Source organism: Rhineura floridana, chromosome 10, assembly GCF_030035675.1.
Source record: "Rhineura floridana isolate rRhiFlo1 chromosome 10, rRhiFlo1.hap2, whole genome shotgun sequence".
Classification (NCBI taxonomy): Eukaryota; Metazoa; Chordata; class Lepidosauria; order Squamata; family Rhineuridae; genus Rhineura; species Rhineura floridana.
Genome location: NC_084489.1, coordinates 79913517 through 79936338, shown reverse-complemented (window position 1 = coordinate 79936338; position 22822 = coordinate 79913517). Strand labels below are relative to the sequence as shown.

Genomic DNA, 22822 nt, shown 5'->3' with positions numbered 1-22822 from the left:
ATCTGTTGAGGAATCATGGGACAAATTAGGTAGGATCTAATTAATTAAGTGTATTTGATTTGCATGAAACAGAATTGATCAAGTTTAATAAATTGAATCTTGTTTTATACATCATTACACTCAAGGCAAGGCATATGGTGTTTTTTTCAAACAGGGCCAGTTATTTAGGCTGCAATCCTATACATCTTGTCTATGGACAAGATAAACTATGGAATTTGCTCCCACAAGATGCAGTAATGGCCACCAGCTTGGACGGCTTTAAAAGAAGATTAGACAAATTCATGGAGGACAGGGCTATCAATGGCTACTAGCCATGATGGCTGTGCTCTGCCACCCTAGTCAGAGGCAGCATGCTTCTGAAAACCAGTTGCCAGAAGCCTCAGGAGGGGAGAGTGTTCTTCCACTCGGGTCCTGCTTGCGGGCTTCCCCCAGGCACCTGGTTGGCCACTGTGAGAACAGGATGCTGGACTAGATGGGCCACTGGCCTGATCCAGCAGGCTCTTCTTATGTTCTTATGTCTAGGACTAATTGCCATTGAGCTCAGTGACTTACTCTTAAGTAGGCATGTATAGGATTCCGCTGTTGCCTTAGATATGTATGGCACACACTGTTAGGGTTGGTGTAACAGAACGGCTAAGGGTGGAAGCAGTGAGAGACTGCCTACCACCTCTCAGCTTCAACCTCCATATTTGCAATAATTGAAATAATTATGCTGATTTACCATACAGGATCGTATTAAAGTTATTGAAATGAAATGTGTTGCCCCATCTTTGTCCACTCAGATCCATCCAGCACTCTGCTGCCAAAAGTATTCAATTCTCTTGTCTGTCACTCTGGGTAGAAACACACTCACTATTCTGCTGGTTCCGATGCATCTCCACCTCTTTTTTGAAAACGGGGGCACATGACCCTAGTTAAACCCTGCCCCTTTTTACTGTAAAATCTGGTGGGAGCAGCTTGAGTTTTTGTTTTTTAATTCAGCTTCAGAGATTTTGCAACTGATCTGCAAATCAACCTGCTCTCCCTTCAGGTGTGGCTAATGAAAATGCATTGATCTGGCGACTAGTGTGTTTACAGCCTTTGACCATGAGACTTTCCTCCTTAAATCCCTTCACTGGCTTCCTGTCCAACCTCAGATTCTGCAGTCTTCTTGTCTTCTCCTTCAAAACTCTCAATGGCCTTCCCTGCTCTTTAACTCTCTGGGCTTTTTGACCGGCACATCCCTTCTTGTGACCTTTGCTCATCCAGATCCACTACCTACAGCTGCTCAAAGGTCTCCAGCTTGCTAAAATGACTCCGCCCAATTTACCTTTGTTAATCACCTCCCAGAATGCCTCCAAGCAACCATCTCCATTTTTTAAGTCCCTCCTCAGTACCCAACTTAAGAACCAGGAAGTCCAACCTGCTGAAATTAACAGGAGGCTCCCCAAAGCGTTGTGGTGTTCTGTCACCATTTCAATAAGATTTATAGAAATACAGTCTTTTCCCATAGACTCACTGTGTCCGAAGATCCTACATTAGTAAACAGGGAGGTATGGAATGGTTTCCCTTAACATGAATATGATGCCACTTCCCTCCCTTCTTTCAAGTCCCACTTCAAAACCTACCTTTGTCTGTGTGGAGTTTGGCTTATCTCCTTAGTCCTCATTCCCAAACGTAGCCATGCTTTAAGTACACACAATGCAATGCCAATGTACCTATTTACCCAGGCATTTCCTGACAATTAATACCAGATCTCGACGTTTCTTACTACTATAATTGATACTGAGGGTTTATCGATATACTCGGATGCTGTTTTACATGGTTTTAATGGTTGGGTTTTGTTATTGTTTTATTGCCTTGCAAACCGCCTTGGTTTTTCTTTGAAATGAAAGGTGGTGTCATCAGTGAAGTGAATAATAATAAACAATAATTTCCCCACTTTTTCCCCACTCTCGTCTTGTCTCTCCCTCCCTATATTGCACTCCCTGTTGTCTATTTGTATCCACCTTGGCGGCAGAAACCTGTCTATTTTTGCCCATGCAACTCTGTAAGGCAGCATGCACACTGATCCACACATACATTTAAAGCACATCCAACGCACATTTAAAGCACATGACTTCCCCCAAAGAATTCTGGGAACTGTAGTCTTCCCTTCACTGACGTCTTTGGGAGAAGTCATGTGCTTTCAATTCTCAGAGAGAGAGAGAGAAAGAAAATATATTCTGGTATTATTTATTTTATTTATTTATTGTTTGATTTATATCCCGCCCTTCCTCCCAGTAGGAGCCCAGGGCGGCAAACAGAAACGCTAAAAACACTTTAAAACATCATAAAAAGACCTTAAAATACATTAAAACAAGACAACGTTAAAAACATTTTTAAAAAGCTTTAAAAACATCTTTAAAAACAAAAAGGGGTTAAAAACATATTAAACATATTAAAAGCAATTCCAACACAGATGCAGACTGGAATAGGTCTCAACTTAAAAGGCTTGTTGAAAGAGGAAAGTCTTCAAAAGGCGCTGAAAAGATAGCAGAGATGGCACCTGCCTAATATTCAAAGGGAGGGAATTCCACAGGGTAGGTGCTGCCACACTAAAGGTCCGTTTCCTATATTGTGCAGAACAGACCTCCTGATAAGATGGTATCTGCAGGAGGCCCTCACCTGTAGAGCTCCGTGATCGACTGGGTATATGAGGGGTAAGACAGTCTTTCAGGTACTAGCTGATCAACACTGGTGCCATAGCCAGGGAAGAGAAGAGGACCTATTGGCCCTCCTCACCCATTTCAAATATTCCAGACCCCATTCCTGAATTTTCAACTTTCAATATTTTTTTTAAGTTAACTTTCTAGCCTTTTAATAAATAGCAGGTAGTATTCTATGCTGCTGCTCAAAAAGAAGTGACCTTGCTGCTACATTCCAGTGCTCTAGCTAATGAATGCAAAAGCACAGGGATGAAGGACAAACAACTGGGCAGCTTGGACCCAATGTGTTATGTGCAAAAAATCAAAATAACTTCACCCATTTAAAAACTTTCTAAGCATATTCAACTATTCATGTTCAGGTTTTGTTACTCAGTACCCAACACAAAATAATTTCTGGGTATCAGCCAGACACACATTCCCTTTAATTCAGCTTCTTTGTCATCTTTCATTTCTAATTTTTTTAATAATAATAAAAGATTTGCCACTTGCATAAAGAAAGGCCAAGAGTCAACAGATTAATGTATTTCATGAGCAACTGCAGTTTTAAAGCAACATATGGCGATTTTGAGATGAAATCCCTGACTTTTCTGAACCCTGAGAAACATTTAATCAGAACTCTCGTGCCACTTTGCAAAAGAGCACAACAGTTCCAATCTTTAAGCTCCATCTGTGCATCGTTCTCTAATCTCCTCTGTGCAAAGCATACCTTCTAAACCAACGAAACCAGTAAAACCAGTCATGCTAATGCTTGAGTTGCAGAGTGGACCTGAGATTATTTATTCAGTATATCCAGTAATTTAATACGTCTCAACAGTGCTTGTAACCCCATGAACTATGCAGCTAGCTGGATGGTAAACTAAACCACCAGCCAAAGAAAATTAGGTTGCATCATCTGGATTGCTAAACAATCCATAGATCAACTTTCCCAACCCCTCATTCAGAATTAATGACTTCCAATAACAATTATCCAGCAAATCATGACCCATTAACACACTTTGGTATATGGTGTCATTCTTATCTTCCAAGAGAATGAGAAAGACCATGTGATCTATGTGGAGCTACCCTTGAGGTTGGTCTAGAGGCTGCTTTTTGTGCAGGACATGGCAGCTAGGTTGTTTGTGGGGCAAATTGCTGCCAACATATAACACCTTATTTGTGCGATTTGCACTGGCTCCCAATCTGCTACTCGGCCATATTCAAGGTTTTGATACTAACATATAAGCCCCAACAGTTCAGCACCAGATTACTTGAAGAGATCGCCTTATCCCTCATATCCCCAGTAGGTCACTGTGTTCTGCAGAAGATTTTCTCCTTTAAGTCCTCAAGATATCAGAAACCCACTTCTCAGTAACTCGGAACATGCCCTTCAATATGACTGTCCCTGTTCTGTGGAGCAGTATTCCTACTGATACATGACAGACACCCACAATCTGTACTTTCCAGAAAGAACTGAAGGTATTTTTGTTTTGATGGGCTTTTCCAGCTAGATGAAAGGAATTGCTTTAGGTGTTCATTTTGTATTGTTTTTACATCTATACTTGGCTGTTCTTGTACTATTTTTAAAATTATTCAAACTGTTTTTAAGGATGTGCCTGTAAATTGCCTTGGGATATGTATGTGGAAGGTAATTCACAAATTAATAATAGAGGTGACACTTTTTGTTGGGCCAATGTATGTTATTAAGCATTGTTTTACAGTTTGCAAAGAGCTACCAAGATGCAGCCTGGATATTTCCTCTATACCTTTAAATACGCCAATGGATGAACAGGTGAAGCAGCTGTGGCTGCTCCCACATGTTCATCCCCCATTCACCCACCTGCTCTAAGGAACAGAATTCCAGATGTCCAGCACAGCCAGCTGGAGGGAGGGGATGAGCAACAAGGATGAGAAGAAACTAGTAGAAACCACAGCTGCTTCATCTATCAAGTCAATCACTAGCAAAGTGGAATTTCCAAGTAAGCAGCAACAGTCAAACAGTGCAGCTTTGGCCTCATTAATGCTTCTACCAGTCTATTATGATCCAGATCAAGCATACAGCACAGTTTATATTTTTATATATATATAAAAAAACTAACAATAACAAAACAGCAGTCATGTCATGGTCCAACACAGCCTTTCCCAACCAGTGTGCCTCCAGATGTTGTCGGACCACAACTCCCATCTTTCCTGGCCATTGGCAATGCTGGCTGAGGCTGATGGGAGTTGTGGTCCAACAACATCTGGAGGCACACTGGTTGGGAAAGGCTGATCTAACACAAGGATGGGAAACTCATGATCCTGCAGATGTTGTTGGACTACAGCTACCATTCCTGATTGTTGCTCAGCGGCCCAGCAACATCTGGAGGGCCATAGGTTTCTCATCCCTGGTGTAAAAGGAGCTTCTTTCTGAAACCCACAGTGGCAGAAACAGTTTCTGATTCACCACTATGGGGGTAGCAGCCCAGGTAACCACTGAACAAGGTGTTTGTTGTATAAATCCAGCAAAGTCCTTAATATTCACACATGTTGCACAGGAACGTGTGGAGTTTTGGGTCCTCTCTCCAAATCTGTCCCAAGTTGTTCAGGGCACTATATGCCAACAGCAAGACCTTGAACTTGGCACTAGCCTATTGGCAGCCAATGGAGTTATTTTAGCAAAGGTATTATGTGCTGTCAAAAGTGCACCCTCTCCAAGTCTTGCTGCAACATTCTGCATGAGCTGCAGCTTATGAGCCAACCTTCAGAGAAACCCCACATAAAATGCATTGCAGTAATCCATTCTGGATGTTACCATTGCCTGGACTACCATAGCTAAGCTATCCCAATCCAATTTTTAGGAAAAGTTGCCTCGCAAAATGGTTCGCAACCATGCAGAAATATAAATCCATCAAATCCAACAGTAAAATCAGTGAAAACAATTAAAATATCCAGTTCCATTCCAGGAACATACAAACTGGTATACCAATAAAACAACCCATCTAGCCCTAAACAACAACGTCTTATGAGGCCATGATGAACAAACAGGTCTTTGAGGCTCATTTAAAGTTAGCAAAGGAAAGCACTTGCCTGATTTCAATTTGAATCAAATTCAATAACTGAGTAACCATGGCTGAGAAAGCCCTGTTCCATATGACTATCAACCTAATTGTTGTTACAGATGAGGATCTCAACTGGGCTTCTGAATTAGAGGTGCAGGCAGATTGATATGAGAACAGGAGGTACTTAAGGTAATCAGGTCTCAAGCCATTTAGGATGTTGAATTTCAACATTTATATTACAAATGAATAAGTAACTATCAATACAGTAATAGTTTTTGTATACTTATTGATGGGATTTTATAGATAGATATTGGGATTATTTTATTGTAAGCCCTCTTTGATCCACAGTTGAAGGAAAATGCATACTGAATGGCAAGGGGGGGGGGAGACTTGAGCACAACCTTAGTGCTTCTACTGAAATCCATGCTTAACTTTGGTAGGACTATGCCATGTGGTTTGGAGGCTTGTTTAGGCTGAATCAGAAAGGATCTGTAAGGATTTTGCATGTACATTATTCTGGTTTACAACCTGTATCTTATACAGAGATATTGCTTGGGAAAGAGGTGTCAAAAAAGGAAGAGACATTCATAAAGTAGCAACGTGAAGAATAGGGCTGCCCCAAAGATCCACATTAAGTGTATTCAATCACTTACAATTCCTTGGCCTACCACTCTGAATAGATACAAAACAAAAATGAATAGCCCCACTCTCTCTCAGGTCATGGTTCAACAGTGAATTTAAAGAGGATTCTATGCATGGATGAAAAGTGGGGTTAATATGTGGATGAATAGAGCAGCTCAATAAGTGGATAGAATGGATACAGTATCTCACTTCAAAGCACTATTGATTAGTTGTTCAAGGTGGCCAAGCGTGGCTGACATTTTTAGAGAATGTACAAATGTTGACACAATGTTAACCAGATACGCTAAAATATCTTTTCTGTGTACACAAAGAAGTTCAAGGCCGACACAGAAATTACCCTTGTTTATACTTTATGGCACACAGATGGCTTCTACACAGCCTTTCCTCTGCAACTGCCATCCTCTCCAAATTGCTGACTTCCAGTTCTTTCTGCATTTCTCTCCTGGTTTATTCAGATAATATATATGGCTTTTTTTTGTCCTAAAATGCAACTGCAGCTCCAGCCTCCCTAGTGTAGACAAAGTATTCATTCAGACCCATGAGCTTTTATGAAACGCTTCCTCTTTTCAGGTTCAGCCCAATTTATTACTTCCTGTTGATACCAGCTGAGGGATTGGTAAGTAATTTGCCTTTAAACAGTCTCTCAAATTTGCCCATATCAATTCCAATTTCTACAGGGAAGGATGGGAGTCTTTTGATTATTTCCTCTCATTATTCCCTCCACCCCTCCCAATTTTCCCTTCACAATTTAGAAAAAATAAATTTATCAAGGCCAGATGTAAATGCAGTCATCTCAGGTAAACCTCAGCCCAACTGCTAAGGGGAAGAGAAGGCTAGAGATGAGGGAGAAATGTATTCAACTCACTTTTTGCAGCAGACCAACATAACTTGACATTTCCAAACTTGACTGAAAATTAGAACACAACTATCAGCTGAATTACACTTCTCCAGATTCTGTGATGCAGATTCAGTCCCAAAAAAGTACACACAAAATATGTATTTTATATATGAAATACATACTTTATTTATTTCATAACATTTACATACTACTTGATTGTAATAAAACTTCTAAGAGGTTACAAAAAATAAATAATAAAATTATCAATAAAAAAGTTAAGAACAGGTATTAAAAACATTCAAAATAATTAAAATCAATAGTAAACAAAAGGATTAAAACACATGCCACCATTCTACATGTCTGGATAGGCTTGTCTAAACAAAACTGTTTGAAGCAGGTGCCAAAAAGAGTACAGCAAAGGTGCCTACCTGATATCAATAGGCAGGGAGTTCCAAAGCACTGGTGCTGCTACACTAAAAGATTGTTTTTTTATGAGTGTGGAACAAGTGTTATGCGACATCTATACCAGTGCCAGTTCTACAGATCGAAGCAGTCGAGTGGGCACATATGAGGTAAGACGGTCTCACAAAGTCAACGGATCCCAAGCTATTAAGCCTTTATATACTAACAGTAACACACTGAACTTGGTCTGGTAACAAACCGGCAGCCAGTGAAGACCTCTGAGCAGAGGTGTTATATGTAGACAGGGCACATTCCTGTTAGCAACCATGCTGCAGCATTCTGCACTGACTGCAGTCTTGGATCAGGCACAAGGGACAGCCCACATAAAGTGCATTACAGTAATCCAGTCCTGAAGTCACCAGTGCCTGAACTACTGTAGTCAAGCTCTCCCAATCCAAGAACAGTAATAGCTGTCATATTAGCTGCAGCTGGCAAAACGCACTTCTAGTCACTGAGGCTACCAGGGGCTCCAGTGACAAAGCTGGATCCAGAAGTACCCCTATTTTAGGGGTGAAAGGAGGGGTTGCCCACTGCACCTGGTTGAGCCCTATTCATTTGCATCTCCCTGCCCAGTGGAGCGAGTGGGATGAGAAAACCCATCTATGGATCCCCACCTCCACTGCAGGAAAAATGTGCATTTTATGGGGAAAATGCATACAAAATGTGTACAATTTACACACAGATTTTTTGTGAGTTATTTCAGAAAATCTGCCAAAAAAAGGGACAGAACTCAGACCTATGAATGAGCACAAGTGACACAAAACAGGCTGGTCCATCCATCCCTAGAGAAGACTCCAGGACTGGAACCTGGGCTTATTATCCACTGTCCCACTGATCTGACTATAGGCAGATCATAGATAACTTATTTTAAGTACAACAACTCCGAACTCTCCTTTCGCATCTGGGCTTCCTTTCAGCTTTGACCCAGCAGCATCATTAGTCACATCACTACTCATACTTGTCTGTTGTTCTTTCCCGGTAGCTCAGTGAGTGCCTTCTGACCTGGGGTCTCATCTTCCAGCACTATCTCGTGTTGCAATTTGGATAGTCTATTCATAGCATTTTCATGGTAAGAGGTATTCAGAGGTGGTTTACCATTGCCTTCCTCCGAGTCTGGATATTTTAAGTATCTGTATATTTATTCTGCTGCTTAAGTGCAATGAAAAAAGGCATGTTGCTTCTTAAATTTACACTAGAAGACATACCCTACTAGCAGAAAGGAAAAAGAGTTGCATTTGGACTTGGAGAGCCAGGTTCAAATAACTACTACACACATTTGATCTTGTATGCAAGTCATTACTTGTGAAAGACAGACACCTTCATGTTAAGAGTAGAATAGCTGTTTTCAAATGTTTTAGTGTTTTGTTGGTTTTTTAAAAAGACGATACATCAAATCACACAGTTAAGTTGTTTAGTCTCAAGTTTTTCACTTTAAAAAATCCACACAGTATAAACAGAAATAATTTGTCATTCTAATACAGCTTTCCAGCATTTTAAAAAAATCAATCAACAAAGTGCAAAGCATTTTATAGGAAGAGTTGGTGCCTCCTGGAACTAGAACATCATTGCAGATTTTGGTTTCTGACATTTTCTTTCGGAGCTTATTGGGTTTTTTTTAAAACAAAATCTGTTCTACTGGAGTGAAACAACTGCATTGGGTATTTTTACAGCCTGAACAACCCAAATGTTACAAATCAAGCAGAAATTAAGAAGACAATTATCTGAACAGTATTTGAATACTTTATAACGAAAAACAGGAAAGAGAACGTGCAAACTGCAAGCCACTGAGAGCTAGTCAGATGCTACATCCACACACGAAGGCTGTTTTAAAATTGCTCTAAATGTCAGCTGTCACGACCTGATGCCCATTTGTTTCCAATTGCATGCTACCTTGGCAAACATAATATTGCCAATTTTTAAACTGTGACTTAAAAGTTCAGGAGAGGACTACAAGATGGAACACTCCCTCCTCCCAGTTTCCACAATTCTCCACTCTGGTGCAAATTCCCTCCTACCTTTAACCATGGTTAAATATTGTATTAGTAGCAAGCAACCTTAGCCAAGGCTAATGCAATCCGTGACCCCCAATAAGCAAATTCTGATTTAGAGGGAGCCTGGTTTGCGCTGAATGTGGTAACTTTGGTGTTGCAGTCACACCAAGAAAGGAAGTATGGCAGAAACTGCACCAGAAAGGAATGTCTGGAGCAGGGATGGAGAACCTGTGGCTCTCCAGATGTTGTTGGACTCTCTTCAGTGTTGATGGGAGTTGCAGTCCAACAACATGTAAAAGATCACAGGTTCCCCACTCCAGGCCTAGAGAGCCTATGAGAAAGAAAGGCCTGCCCAAGGCTACCCAACTGATCCATGATTGATCTGGAACTTAAACCCAGACTCCCAAATTCAAAGATGATGCTTGATTTGTTTACCAGATGGGTTCTTGATCTATTTATGTCATCTTTCAAGTATGAAAACTGATCCCCACCCCTCATGGCTTCTTTCATCCACAAGGAAATAAGTGAGTATATTGCTCCATTCATTCTGTCCCATTAGTCAAGAGAGAACCTTTAAGTTGGGTTGAATACATTTTTTAAAAAAGCCAACGTAGAAGGCACTTACCATCGCTATAATCAATGGGAGCATAAGCACCTAGAAAAAGGGAGGCTGCAAAGCTGCTGACCAAAGAGATCCTCTAGAAGAGAAAAAGTAAATGAAAAAGTAAATGCAAAATACATTAATTTCAATTTACAAACTGATCAATGGCACATTAAAAAAAATTAAGTATTTTAAAGTGGTATGAAAAATGTTTTTTAAAAAATAGTGTGATAGTCAAACTCTTGGCCCTAAGCCATGCACTGCCCACATTTGACAGGGCTAGGGCTAAAGCCAAGGCTATCATGATGTACATTTCAGCGGCAGCTCTTACTAAATCTCTTCCCCCAAACCCATTTTCCATTTAGTGAGGGGAGGTGCTTTTTTTTTTAACTGTTGCTTTCTTTATACTGGTACAATTTGTGCAACTATTTTTGTAAGTTTCTCTTCCAAAATACCAAAACAAAACAAGAATCAGTTCTGATTTCCAACAAGTAAACTGAAAACTAGCAAACCTCAGTTTGTGTGTAGACCTCAGGGTTCTGGCTGTAAATCTTTGCTATCTGGTTTCCTGTAAAACGCTGCAAAAAAGACAGACCAGTGCTTAGGAACACAAACTGTAAATTGAGTCAATAACCATTAACTCGGCATAATGAGTTCAGGACGTTGCACTCTGGGTATTTAATTTGTCTGACGCATGATGGAAGTTGTTATTCGGTTGCAATAGGCACAAAACAGACTATAATGTATTGACTCATTATGATAATTTTGCTCGCCTTTTAGAAAAGAAAAAGAGAAATGAAAACTGCAACAAGAGAATTCCTGGCCACAATTTACATTTCACAATTAACAGATCAAGGGAATGATTAATACTTGTTGGATAGGCAAGATCCCACTACAATCCAGCAATCACTTGAAGTTGTCAACTGGTTAAAGTAATCCAGTCTATACAGTTCAGTAGTGAGACTGGTTACATCCACACTAGTTGTTTATTTAGTCTGGAATGGTCATCCTTTGTTCACTCACTTTTTATGGAAAATCCAGATATAAAGCCTTTAACTGCCTTAACAGTTTACCTGCGAGACCGCCTTACCCCTTATGTGCCCACTCTACCACTTCTGTCTGTGGAACTAGCATTGTTACAGGTGCCACATAGTACTCGTTCTGCACTTGTAAAATTGTTCTTTCAGTGTGGCAGCACCTATGCTTTGGAACTCCCTACCTGTTAACATCAGGCAGGTGCCTTTGCTATATTCCTTCTGGCACCGTTTAGGCAAGCCTACCCAGACATGTAGATGCTGATGTGTTTTAATCGTTTTAGTTTAGTGTTGATTTAATAATATTTTAAAGGTTTTTAATTATTTGTTTTTAATTGTTTTTATTGGTAATTTCAATCCCTCTGGTAAACCACTTAGTGGTTTCTTACAGTCAGGGAATATATATATATTGTAAAATAAATAATGTTGGCAATCCATTGCATGCCTGTGTTTTCTGTGTTGTTGTTGCTGCTATTTGGTCTCTCTTCAGAACTATTTGTGGCCTTTTCCCCCCTTAAGATTCAAATGCAATGCCAGGCTGTCCAGGATGGGCTTGCAAAGCACTAGTGAGGATTTTCCATGACTACTGTGGCTTTAATGAGAAGCTTCCTTCTAACAGGTTCTGCCTTTATAATTGCTTCTTGTTCAGAATTGCCACAACATTACTGTTATAACCTCTTAACAGCCATTAGTCACTTCCTGTTCCCACAAGTGGAGGGGACTTCAATTACTGGTTTCTGCTCTCTATTTTTATTTTTAAATAGCAAAATAGAGCTATTTGAAAAATTTTCAGAAGTGAGATTCAATTAACTCACCCCCATAAGAAACAGGAACTGACTAATTAAATGGCAATATGAGAGGCTATTAACCCACTGAACAGGAAGCAATTACAGGTGCAGAAGCTGTTAGGAGAAAGTTTCTAATAAAAGTTGGTAAGGATCTTAAAATCTTAATGCAGATCCACACAATATCCACATAATATTAGTATGTTTTATCATTTTATTGTTTTAATATTTTATAGTGCTGGTCTTTGACCATAATAATAAATGATTAATTGATTGATCCACACAATACATTTAAAGCACATCCAACTCGCATTTAAAGCACTTGACTTCCCCCAAAGAATCCTGGGAAGTGCAGCTTCTCCCTCACAGTTATAGTTTCCACCACCCTTAAACTACAGGTCCCATGATTCTGTGATAGGATTCACATGCTTCAAATGTGTGTTGAATGTGCTTTGAATGCATGGTGTGGATCTGCCCTTAGCATCAATGTACACAAAAGCCTCTTCATCAACTAGTTGTCATGTTTTAGGTCAGACAGGGAGTCTCACAAGACAAAGTTTGGTCTTTCTTTTCATCTGTCACCTCGTAGGCTCGTGAGCCAGTGACGTCAGCAAGTTTCTGAGCCCCTCCAACAGCTTTTTCCAAAAAGCAGCACTGGGTAGTTGTACTGGAATCCATCCACACAGGGCTGTTGCTGAGTGAAAAGCAAGACTATTGGGGATGAGGAAAAAAAAGATGTCAGAACAGCAGTCAATGCCAAACAACTAAACTGATTTAGGAACAATTGTACATATCTCTTCTGTACACCAATATGTGACTACAAGGGGGAGAAACATATGTAAGATTCTTTTCGCTGGCCAAAAGCGTTTTCACACCATTACTCCCTGGTCTGAGGCAGATGAAACTAGGCAATAATTGCCTCCTCTCATTGCCTGAGGCAACACAAAATGAAGCAAGGTATGCCAGCCTGCAAAACGGAAAGGACCGCCACCATCCTCCTTACTAATGTTAAAAGATGAAAGAAATGTGTTTTCCCCACAAGCCAAGTACTTAAGAAGACTGGGTTTGGAGTATGAAGATGGGAAAACCTGGTTTAAACCCACATTCAGCCAGGAGGTTTACCAATGTCAGGAGCTGCCAGTGTGTTAGGTTCAGCCCTACCCAGGTCCAGGGACTTTTCAGATGAAGGCCAAGGAAAGCAGGACCCTCTCTGTGACTCTGAGGAGCAACTGGATCCAGACACCCCAGCTGGCTGGGTTCCTGGCTGGGTGTCAGACCCACCTTCGTCACCCACAGGGCCACAGAAGAAGAGAAGGCAGCAAGCCAAGCAGCAATTTCAGGGCTACCAGTGAAGTGCCTGGCTAGCTAATCCAGAGGAAGGAGAAATGTTTAAAAACACCTGACCAGATCAAAGTCTGGCTGAGAGCCAGGAAGGAGTGGCACCTCTAGCTCCCTTATAAGCTCTCCGTCTGAGCTGCTTCGCTGCAGAAGTAGCAACTTCCTGAGAGCTCCAAGACTTCTTGAACTAGGGAAACAGATATAGGGCTAGAACCAGGAACCATGGTTCTGTTCATGGCTGCCCAATGTGAAGCTAGGAGGCTGGAGCAGTGAAGGTTCCCGGGTACTGGAGCAGCTCTGCCCTTTCGAGCTGGAAAGGCTATAAAGGCTTCCTGTTCATACTGCCTCCACTGTCAGAAGCAGCATGTCTCTGAATACCAGTTGCCTGGAATCACATGGAGAGAGTGCTGTTACATTCACATCCTGCTTGTGGGCATCCCATGGGCATCCCATAGGCATGTGGTTGGCTGCAGCAAAAACAAGATGTTAGACTAGATGGGCCTTTGGACTGATCCAGCAGAGCTCTTCTTATGTTCAGGCTGGGACTTTGTCTGGACAATAACAGTCTTCCCTAGCTCTTTGCTTTTTCCCTGGCTTGACTTTAGATCACCCTCTGGTGTGACCTCTGGCTCCAGATCCCATTCCATAACTGTCTGTAGTTCATCCTGCCACTGGGTGATCTTGGGACAATCACTATCAATCAGCCCAACCTTCTTCACAGGGGTTTTGCAAGGAGAAAAGCAGGGGGGAGAGAACCATGTATGCCTCTGTATTCTCCTTTCCACAAAGGTGTGGTGAAAATATGAATGTCATAAAGGCAAGCTTGCAGAAACAAACTGGCACATCAAGAAGGCATATCCATGCAGAATTTGGCACACCATCTGCCTAAACAAGGCAGCCAGGAAATGAAACCATCACCCACTTTTTTCCTTCTCAAGGATCAAGCAAATGTGAATAGTTACACACTTTTGTTCAGGGGGAAAAACAAATCTTGTCCACATCATCATTTGTGCTTCTTGGCTAACAAAAATACAAAGCTTCCTTGAATTATTTCCAATGTCAACAAGCAGCTGGGAAAGTGAGCATAGCCATTAAGGGTCAATTAGCAAGAGCAGGCTTAAACGTCCTTCAAAAACTCCTCAGATGAGTTACCTTCAGTGACTGATGCAAAGGAAGGTCAGGTGATAAGCTTTGTAAAATACAGTTTGCACCTTCTTTCCAGTAGACACTCCCATGTTGCTGTACATTAAGATAGGGGGGAAAAGTCAAAGCCGAGTGGCAAGTTCAAGTTCATATCTGGATTTCCATTACTTTTAAAATACATTTGCATGTTACCAGAACATCAGTAATGGTACATTTTCATGATACTGAAATAAGTATAAGGTAAAACTGTTACTCACTGTTTGAAGGAAATGCCATTTTTTACATTTTCTTTTCTACTTCTTATTACAATTACATACAAGGACCAAAAAAAGTCTAAAAAAACCAAGAGTGCCATTAACTCTCAGCCCCATCACGTAAAAATTGCAGTCACTGATTAATCAAGTAAAGTGTTATCAATTAATGCCTACAGCATTGATTGTAAAAATAACTTTTTTAAAGCCCTCTGTTTGATCTGCACAATCTGAAGGATGCTCTTTTACTGTTTATTTATTTATTGTACTTATATACAGCCCCATAGCCGAAGCTGTCTGGGAGGTTTACAGTAACTAAAAACATTAAAACAAATATACAAATTTAAAAACACATCTTCTAAAAACAATTTAAAACACAATTTAAAAATTTAAAACAATTTAAAAATTTTCATTCTTAAATTTGAATACTTGTAATAGCTTGAGTATCCCAGCAGTGCATATGCTGCATTCAACAAGAGTGGAGTAGTAGTGCAGAATGGACCATTGGTCTCACCTGAAGGGTGATTTTCCTATGAGTACGGACATCACAGTGGGTATTAGCTCCACCTATCGTGCGAAGGCAAGAATGTCTTTGAAGTCAAGACTAGGGGCGTCAGGCCCCTCCCACTCTCCAGTTCATTCGCAGCGAGTCTAAGGAGAAATATCTAAAAATACAAGAACAAGGCCAACAGGCCTGGCAGCAGGAAAATAACACAATAGTACCATGCATAGTAACATGACTCCAACATAGCGGTATAACAGAACTAGAAGTCTTGACTTCACTCTTAAATTTAAATATAATAGCGTAACAGTAATATATAACACATTAGAAAATATATAGTCATCCTCCAACTGGGAGGGTCGTGATGTCCGTACTCATAGGAAAATCACCCTTCAGGTGAGACCAATGGTCCATTTTCCCTATGAGTCCGGCCATCACAGCGGGATGTACCAGAGCAGCCCATACAGGGAGGGACCACCCACGTGTTAATCATCATTAAGAACCTGTTGCAACACTCGTCTGCCAAAAGAAGCGTCAGCAGAGGCATAGCGATCAATTTTATAATGCCTTATAAACGAGTGTGGGGTAGACCAGACTGCAGCCCTACAAATATCGGCAACAGGAGCATTAGTGGCAAAAGCAGCCGAAGTGGCAGCTGACCTGGTAGAATGAGCCGTTATACTAGCTGGAACTGACAGCTTCAGAGACTCATATGCTAAAGTAATACATGCCCTTAACCAACGGGATAAGGTAGAATTGGATACTTTATGTCCCATAGACCTTGGATGAAAGGATACAAACAGAGACTCCGTTCGTCGAATCTCTTGGGTCCTAGATAGGTAGGTCTTGAGAGCCCTCCGGACATCTAACGAATGCCAAGCCTTCTCGAGAGGATGGGTAGGATTCGGGCAAAAGGAAGGCAAAACAATGTCCTGGTTGCAATGAAAAACTGAATCAACCTTGGGACGGAAGGAAGGATCAGTCTTCAGCACAACAGAGTCCTTATGCAAGACGCAGAGGTGTCGGGCAGAAGACAATGCGCCCAACTCCGAAACGCGTCTGGCAGATGTGATTGCGATCAGGAACAAGACCTTGAAGGACAGCATACATAGGGGCACAGTCCTGATGGGTTCAAACGGAGGGCGTTGCAAAGCCTGCAGAACTTTCGGCAAACTCCATGAGGGAAACCGATGGACAACAGCCGGAGAGCGTAGGGCGACTCCCCTCAAAAAACGTTTGATGAACGGATGTGAGGAAATAGGAGCTCCAGGAGAGGACACTGAGAGAATGGACGACAGAGTGGACGCATGTCGACGTAGAGTGTTGGGTCTAAGTCCCATCATGAAGCCGCTATGGAGATATTGCAGCACCTGTTGCATGGTGGCCTGGGATGGATCGTGGTGGTGGAACTGGCACCACTTGGAGAAAGCCACCCAAGTATGTTGATAAATACGAGTGGTAGATGGTCTTCTCGAGGCCAAAATAATATCAATCACAGCGTCAGACAGGCCAGCTGACCTCAAATGTCCCCGTTCAAACGCCACGCTGTTAGATTGAGCCAAGTAGGGTCCTGGTGCCATACTGGACCCTGGGATAGAAGGTCTGGCCTGACTGGAAGTGTCCAAGGATCCATCATTGACATTGCCAGAAGATCTGAGAACCACGGTCGGCGTGGCCAAAATGGTGCTATCAGAACCAGCTGTGCCCTCTCGGTTCGCGCCTTCCTCAAGGTTTTGGCTAACAATGGTATGGGAGGAAAGGCGTACAAGAGGCCGTCTGGCCACGGTATTGTCAGAGCATCCATTGCTTCCGTTGTTGAATCCAGGTATCGGGCAAAGTACCTGGGAAGCTGGCAATTGCGACTGGAGGCAAACAGGTCAATTGAGAATTCGCCGAACCGACTCTGAAGACGATGGAAAATGGCTGGGTGAAGATTCCATTCCCCCGGAAAAACCTGTTGTCTGCTGAGCCAGTTTGCTGTCACATTCCAAATCCCTCTGAGATGTTCTGCTTTCAGGGATTGTAGATGATGTTCTGCCCAGACAAAGATGAGGGAGGCTAGGTCCTGCAGAGGATGAGACCTGGTGCCCCCCTGTCTGTTCAAATGTGATTTTACACACGTGTTGTCCGTTCGAATGAGGACATGGTCCAAAGGGAACAGCGACTGAAAATGAAGTAGAGCTGAATGTACAGGCTTTAGCTCCAGCCAGTTGATGCTTTGAGTCTGCTCTGTGGTGGACCAAACCCCCTGAACGTACTGGGAGTTGCAGTGGGCTCCCCAGCCGATGAGGCTGGCATCTGTGGTTACAACAGTTCTGTGTGGTTCTCTGAACAGCGTGCCCTTGGAGAGGTGTTGGGACCTCGTCCACCGGCGGAATGATAGGCGCAGCGCGGGGGTCAAGCGAACTTTGCGATGGTTGGAGCTGGCAATGTCCTGTTGAAAGGGCAGTAGAGTCCATTGAAGATGCCGAGTGTGGGCTCGAGCCCATGGCACAATATGGATTGTAGAAATGAACATTCCGAGCGCCCTGGCTAGAAGCATGACGTCTGCTGATGTTTGTTGCATCAGGGACCTTGCGATGCTTGTGATGGCAGTGATGCGATCTGGAGCCAGGAATACCATTGCCTGCAGGGTGTCCAACATTGCCCCTAGATGTAGTAGGCGTTGGGTTGGTTGGAGATGGCTTTTGTCGAAGTTGACAAGCCAGCCGTAGGTCTCTGCCCTGGAAGCGTCGGTTCCAGGAGCCCCTGAATGAATTGGGGTCATAGGATCTGAAGTTGCGGCCTCGTCCTCCTGGCTGCGTTCCTTGAAAAGGCTGGTTAGTACGGAAGGAAGGAGATCGCCTGAAAGGCCTGTGGTCGATGTTCTGGACAGTGGCCAGAACCGGTTTGTGGGCGTCTTTGGAATCAACCAGCACTGCCTTTAGAGCTTCCTCGCCGAAGAGTAACGATCTGGAGCAAGGAGCCCTGGACAGATTCATTCTGGCCGCTGAATCAGCTTGCCAGTGGCAAAGCCAGAGGGTCCGTCGAGCGACTATCTGAGCCGTCATGGCTCGCGCCCCCAATTGAGTGGCGTCCAAGGTGGCATCGGCCACAAAAGCTGCTGTCTTACGCAACTTTACCAGTGACCTTCTGAGGGCGACAGGATCAGGGTTAGTGTCCTCTAGAAGATCATCCAGCCACATCATAGCTGCGCTGGAGAAAATGGAGGCCGAAGCGGAGGCACGCATGGAGAGGGCAGTGGCCTCGTGATTTTTGCGGAGGGCGAAGTCTATTCGTCGCTCAGTAGTGTCCTTTAGTTGGGATTCCCCTTCCCTGGGCAAGAGAGAACGTGAAACGAGGCGAGCGATTGGTTCATCCATGCCAGGGACGTCTAACTTGGTGGCAAAGTCCGGAGCTAGGGCGTAAAACCTGTCAGCCAGGTTTTTGAAGCGGCGAGAATGGAATGGGTGAGCCCATTCTTCAGAGGCCAATTCGGCAATCGGGTCCGGCACCGGGATGTAATGTTCAGTAGGTGCAGGGGATTTGAGAACCTTGGCCCCTTTGATGGCTGGGGTGGAGGAAGTTGAAGGCGCAGTCTGGAGACCAAGGGTATTAACTACCCTGCGTGCCAGGGACTGATAGTCTGAAGCATTAAACAAGCGATACGATGTATCCTCCTCATGATCTGAATAATCGCTCCAGTCATCTCCTTCAACGTGGTCAGTGAAGGTTGACTCCTCCGCATACGAGGCTTCATCAATACATCTGCCTCTGGCTACATCAAAGGGGTTAGGTGAACAGGAAGGATGAGCTTCATGACACGCACGTTGGTCCATGTTGAGTTGGGGTATGGCAGGAACTTGTGTTGGTGACTGCATTTGGGTGAAAAATGCCAGCATGGCTTGAAGTTGGAAGAGGAAATCAGGGGACGGCAGCAGCCCAGTTGTGGTAGATGTTTGTGCCTGAGTGGCTATTGGAGCAGATGTTTGGGACGGTAAAACGGAGGGAGGCTGGTTAGGCGAAGGCTGAGTGTGGAAGCCAGCAAAATCTTCCTCGTCAGAGGAAGCAGCAGGGGAATGAAGTATATCGCTTATGTGTGCCTGAGTTGCTGTGGTAGTGGTGGGGGTTGGCACAGAGGCATAGCGTGGCCGCTTTGGTTTGCTATGGCTTGAAAGATGTTTTGTCTTAGCCATTGCTTTAACATGCTTAGGCTTAGTCGCCTTAGAGTGTTGCGGCTGGGCTGTTTGTGACATGCCTGGCTGATCTGGCATCATATTGGCTGATTGCGACGTGCCTGGCTGTTCTGCCATCTTATATTAACTTGGGTGCAGTACACGGCCACAGAGGGGGCAGGATGTAAAGACCCGAACTGGCACAGTGTACGACCACAGAGAGGGTAGGATACACTGGCAGATGGCTAAGTGCACGGCCACAGAGGGGGCAGGATGCACTGTGGTATCAGCGTTAGAATAATATAGGCTGTATAATATAGGCTATATTTTAGGCTTGGTACACGGCCACAGAGGGGGCAGGATGTACAACATATAGTTCAGATTAGTGCTGTAGGCTGGATTTCAGGCATGGTACACGGCCACAGAGGGGGCAGGATGTACTGAATATAATTCAGATTTAGTACAAGTCAGCCACTGATATTAAAGCTCCAGCCTTGATGATACTGAATATAATTCAGATTTAGTACAAGTCAGCCACTGATATTAAAGCTCCAGCTTTGATAATACTGAATATAATTCAGATTTAGTACAAGTCAGCCACTGATATTAAAGCTCCAGCCTTGATGATACTGAACATAATTCAAATTTAGTACAAGTCAGCCACTGATATTAAAGCTCCAGCCTTGATAATACTGAATATAATTCAGATTTAGTACAAGTCAGCCACTGATATTAAAGCTCCAGCCTTGATGATACTGAATATAATTCAAATTTAGTACAAGTCAGCCACTGATATTAAAGCTCCAGCCTTGATAATACTGAATATAATTCAGATTTAGTACAAGTCAGCTCCAGCCTTGATAATACTGAATATAATTCAGATTTAGTACAAGTCAGCCACTGATATTAAAGCTCCAGCCTTGATAATACTGAATATAATTCAGATTTAGTACAAGTCAGCCACTGATATTAAAGCTCCAGCCTTGATGGTACTGAATATAATTCAACTTTAGTACAAGGCAGCCACTGTATTAAAACTCCAGCCTTGATGATACAGTCATAGTAAATTTGTGTGTGAGCAAGCCCTGTGTAAGTCTGTCTACAACACACAGACAACACACATACAGATAGCTTGCAGGGAAGGTATCCCTTGGTTAATAAAGGGGTAACAAAAAAGGCGGGAAATTTGAATCCAACAAAAATGGCGCCCGGAAAAAAAAAGGGCGGGAAAAAATGATCTAAAAATGGCGGAGATAGACGGAGCAATGGCGGCCGTCTGGTAACGAACTGGGGGAAAGGTAGCCCAGCACAGTCTCGCAGGGGGAGACGCGGGGCCGATAGCCGCGCTTGCGGCTCTAAAAAACCCCAAGAAGGAGACTGCCGAGAGAAGCCTGTGACGGATGAGGCAGCAGGAAGGCAAGCCGCTGCCGCCGCCGGCTGCAGAGCTCTCCGCGGCGAAAATTAAAGTCACGGAGATAGAGGGAGAAAAGGAGCCATATCAACAGGCTCTGGAGAGGCAGAACCCCGGCAGGCTGAATTAAGGCGGCAGGCTGAAATTAGGTGTCTGGGGAAAAGGGCAGGGAGCCGCAGCCGCAAGCTCCCGCCTGGAAGAGAACCGCAGCCGCGGTCCCTTCAAAAGCTCCACAGAGCGCGGCTTGAGCAGGAAAAGCGCTACGGGAGAGACAAAGCCGCGAGCTCCCGATGGATGGCAAAGCCAGGGAGGGAAAGGCTCAAAAACGGCCAAAAAAGGTAGAGAACCGCAGCCGCGGTCTCTGTGGGGACCCTCAGACAAGCAAGGGAAATAAAAGTAAATGGAAGGCTAAACACAAAAACATGGAGAACCGCAGCCGCGGTCTCTGAGGGAACCCTCAAAAGAAGTAGAAATAAACTTAAATGAAGTTAAACAGAAAAACAGGGAAAGGATGGACTGGGGAGACACACAAGTAACACTAGGTTCGCACCCAGTCAGAACAAATAAACAGACAAATACGAAAAAACTTAGCTAAATGCTACGCTATAGTATCTCAATCTTGTTCGTACGAAGGCAAGAATGAACTGGAGAGTGGGAGGGGCCTGACGCCCCTAGTCTTGACTTCAAAGACATTCTTGCCTTCGCACGATAGGTGGAGCTAATACCCGCTGTGATGGCCGGACTCATAGGGAAAATATATTTTACATATTTGGCATAAAATTCAGCTTGCTAAGAATCTCATCTTTCATTTTTTACACAACTTTCTAGTCCTTGTGGATGAAAATTACATTTGAAAAGTGGATGGGAAGCACCTGTTGCAATATCAGAATCACAAAATGGTGAACATTTTCAGTGATTAGGAAGACTTCAGTGCCCTACATAGCTCCTTGCCACTTTCCACAACATCAAAAGCAGAATTCTGCAGTGGAGTGAAGACTGAAGTTATGTAAAGTAAAAACAACTTGCATAATTTATATATGTCTCAGAATCTTGATTATTTCTGCACAGAATGGTGTTTTTTTAAAGTGTGGAATATATGCCATCCAGAATATATGGATTCTCCCCCTCCTTTTAACTGACCTGTCCAGCTCCAGACAAAGCTTTCACTCTGGAAAAGTCAAATCCATCAGACTTCATCTTTTCCAAGATCATATCCAGGGCCTAGAAGAACAAGCATGATCAAGAGTGACTGCGGGGCTCTAAGAAATACTGAGTTTTCACAGATTTAGGAATTAAATAGCTAGATGTCTGTCATCAGTGACGGAGAAGGAAAATGGAAGAATTAGATAATGACTAGAAAGTCTCTTGAGAAATTAAATAGATTAACATGCTAAGAGCAAGCACGTTTTTCAAATGAAGAGAGAGAAAAGTCTTCAAACAAGTTTAATACACACACTAATCTTTAGAGCCAAATCAAACATTACAACAAGAACTGTTGCCCAATTAAATGAATCTTAATAAATCAATCAATCAGTCATTCAGATTTATATCCCTTTCTTCCTCCCAGTAGGAGCCCAGGGCAGCAAGTTTGGTCAATTAACAGCATGATCCTAACCATATTTGCTAAGAAGTAAGTCCTATTGAATTCAGTAGGGCTTACTTCTAGGGAAGGAGGGTTAGGATTGCAGCCTAATCCATTAAATTTGCATGCAAGTGAAAACAATGGTTCTGAAGCAAAAAGCACACCTTTGTTTCTTAAGGCTGATTCACATGGGAGGTGAACTGCAGATTAAAGATGCAGCTTTTGCCATCTTGATAGATTTGTAAGGTTCGCACAACCTTCCAATACGCTGTTTTCCATTCACATAGTTGGTGTTCCTATGGAAAGGTTTAGTATCGCTGTTTCGTTGTGGCCCTGCCCCCAAATTTACATGTTTATTCCCTCTGGAGTATTGCTAATGGAGAA

The 22822-nt window shown here is 43.0% G+C and overlaps 1 protein-coding gene across 14 annotated transcripts in view; it reads right to left on the bottom strand.

Moving 5' to 3' along the window:
• The window catches only part of XYLB (xylulokinase), a 158760-nt gene that overhangs the window by 124827 nt on the left and 11111 nt on the right, over nucleotides 1-22822 (bottom strand). For 11 of the 14 annotated variants that reach the window (XR_009758241.1, XR_009758242.1, XR_009758244.1 and 8 more), the window contains exons 4-9: nucleotides 21997-22077; nucleotides 14548-14634; nucleotides 12640-12768; nucleotides 10751-10816; nucleotides 10263-10335; nucleotides 7212-7253 (exon numbers count right to left, since the gene is read on the bottom strand). Coding sequence is in view for 10 of the 14 variants with exons in the window: in XM_061587652.1 (XP_061443636.1) it covers nucleotides 7212-7253; nucleotides 10263-10335; nucleotides 10751-10816; nucleotides 12640-12768; nucleotides 14548-14634; nucleotides 21997-22077 (478 nt within the window). In the remaining 4 variants the exon portion in view is untranslated. The remainder of the gene's footprint in view (nucleotides 1-7211; nucleotides 7254-10262; nucleotides 10336-10750; nucleotides 10817-12639; nucleotides 12769-14547; nucleotides 14635-21996; nucleotides 22078-22822) is intronic. The other 3 variants (XM_061587655.1, XM_061587657.1, XM_061587658.1) reach the window with 2 other exon arrangements.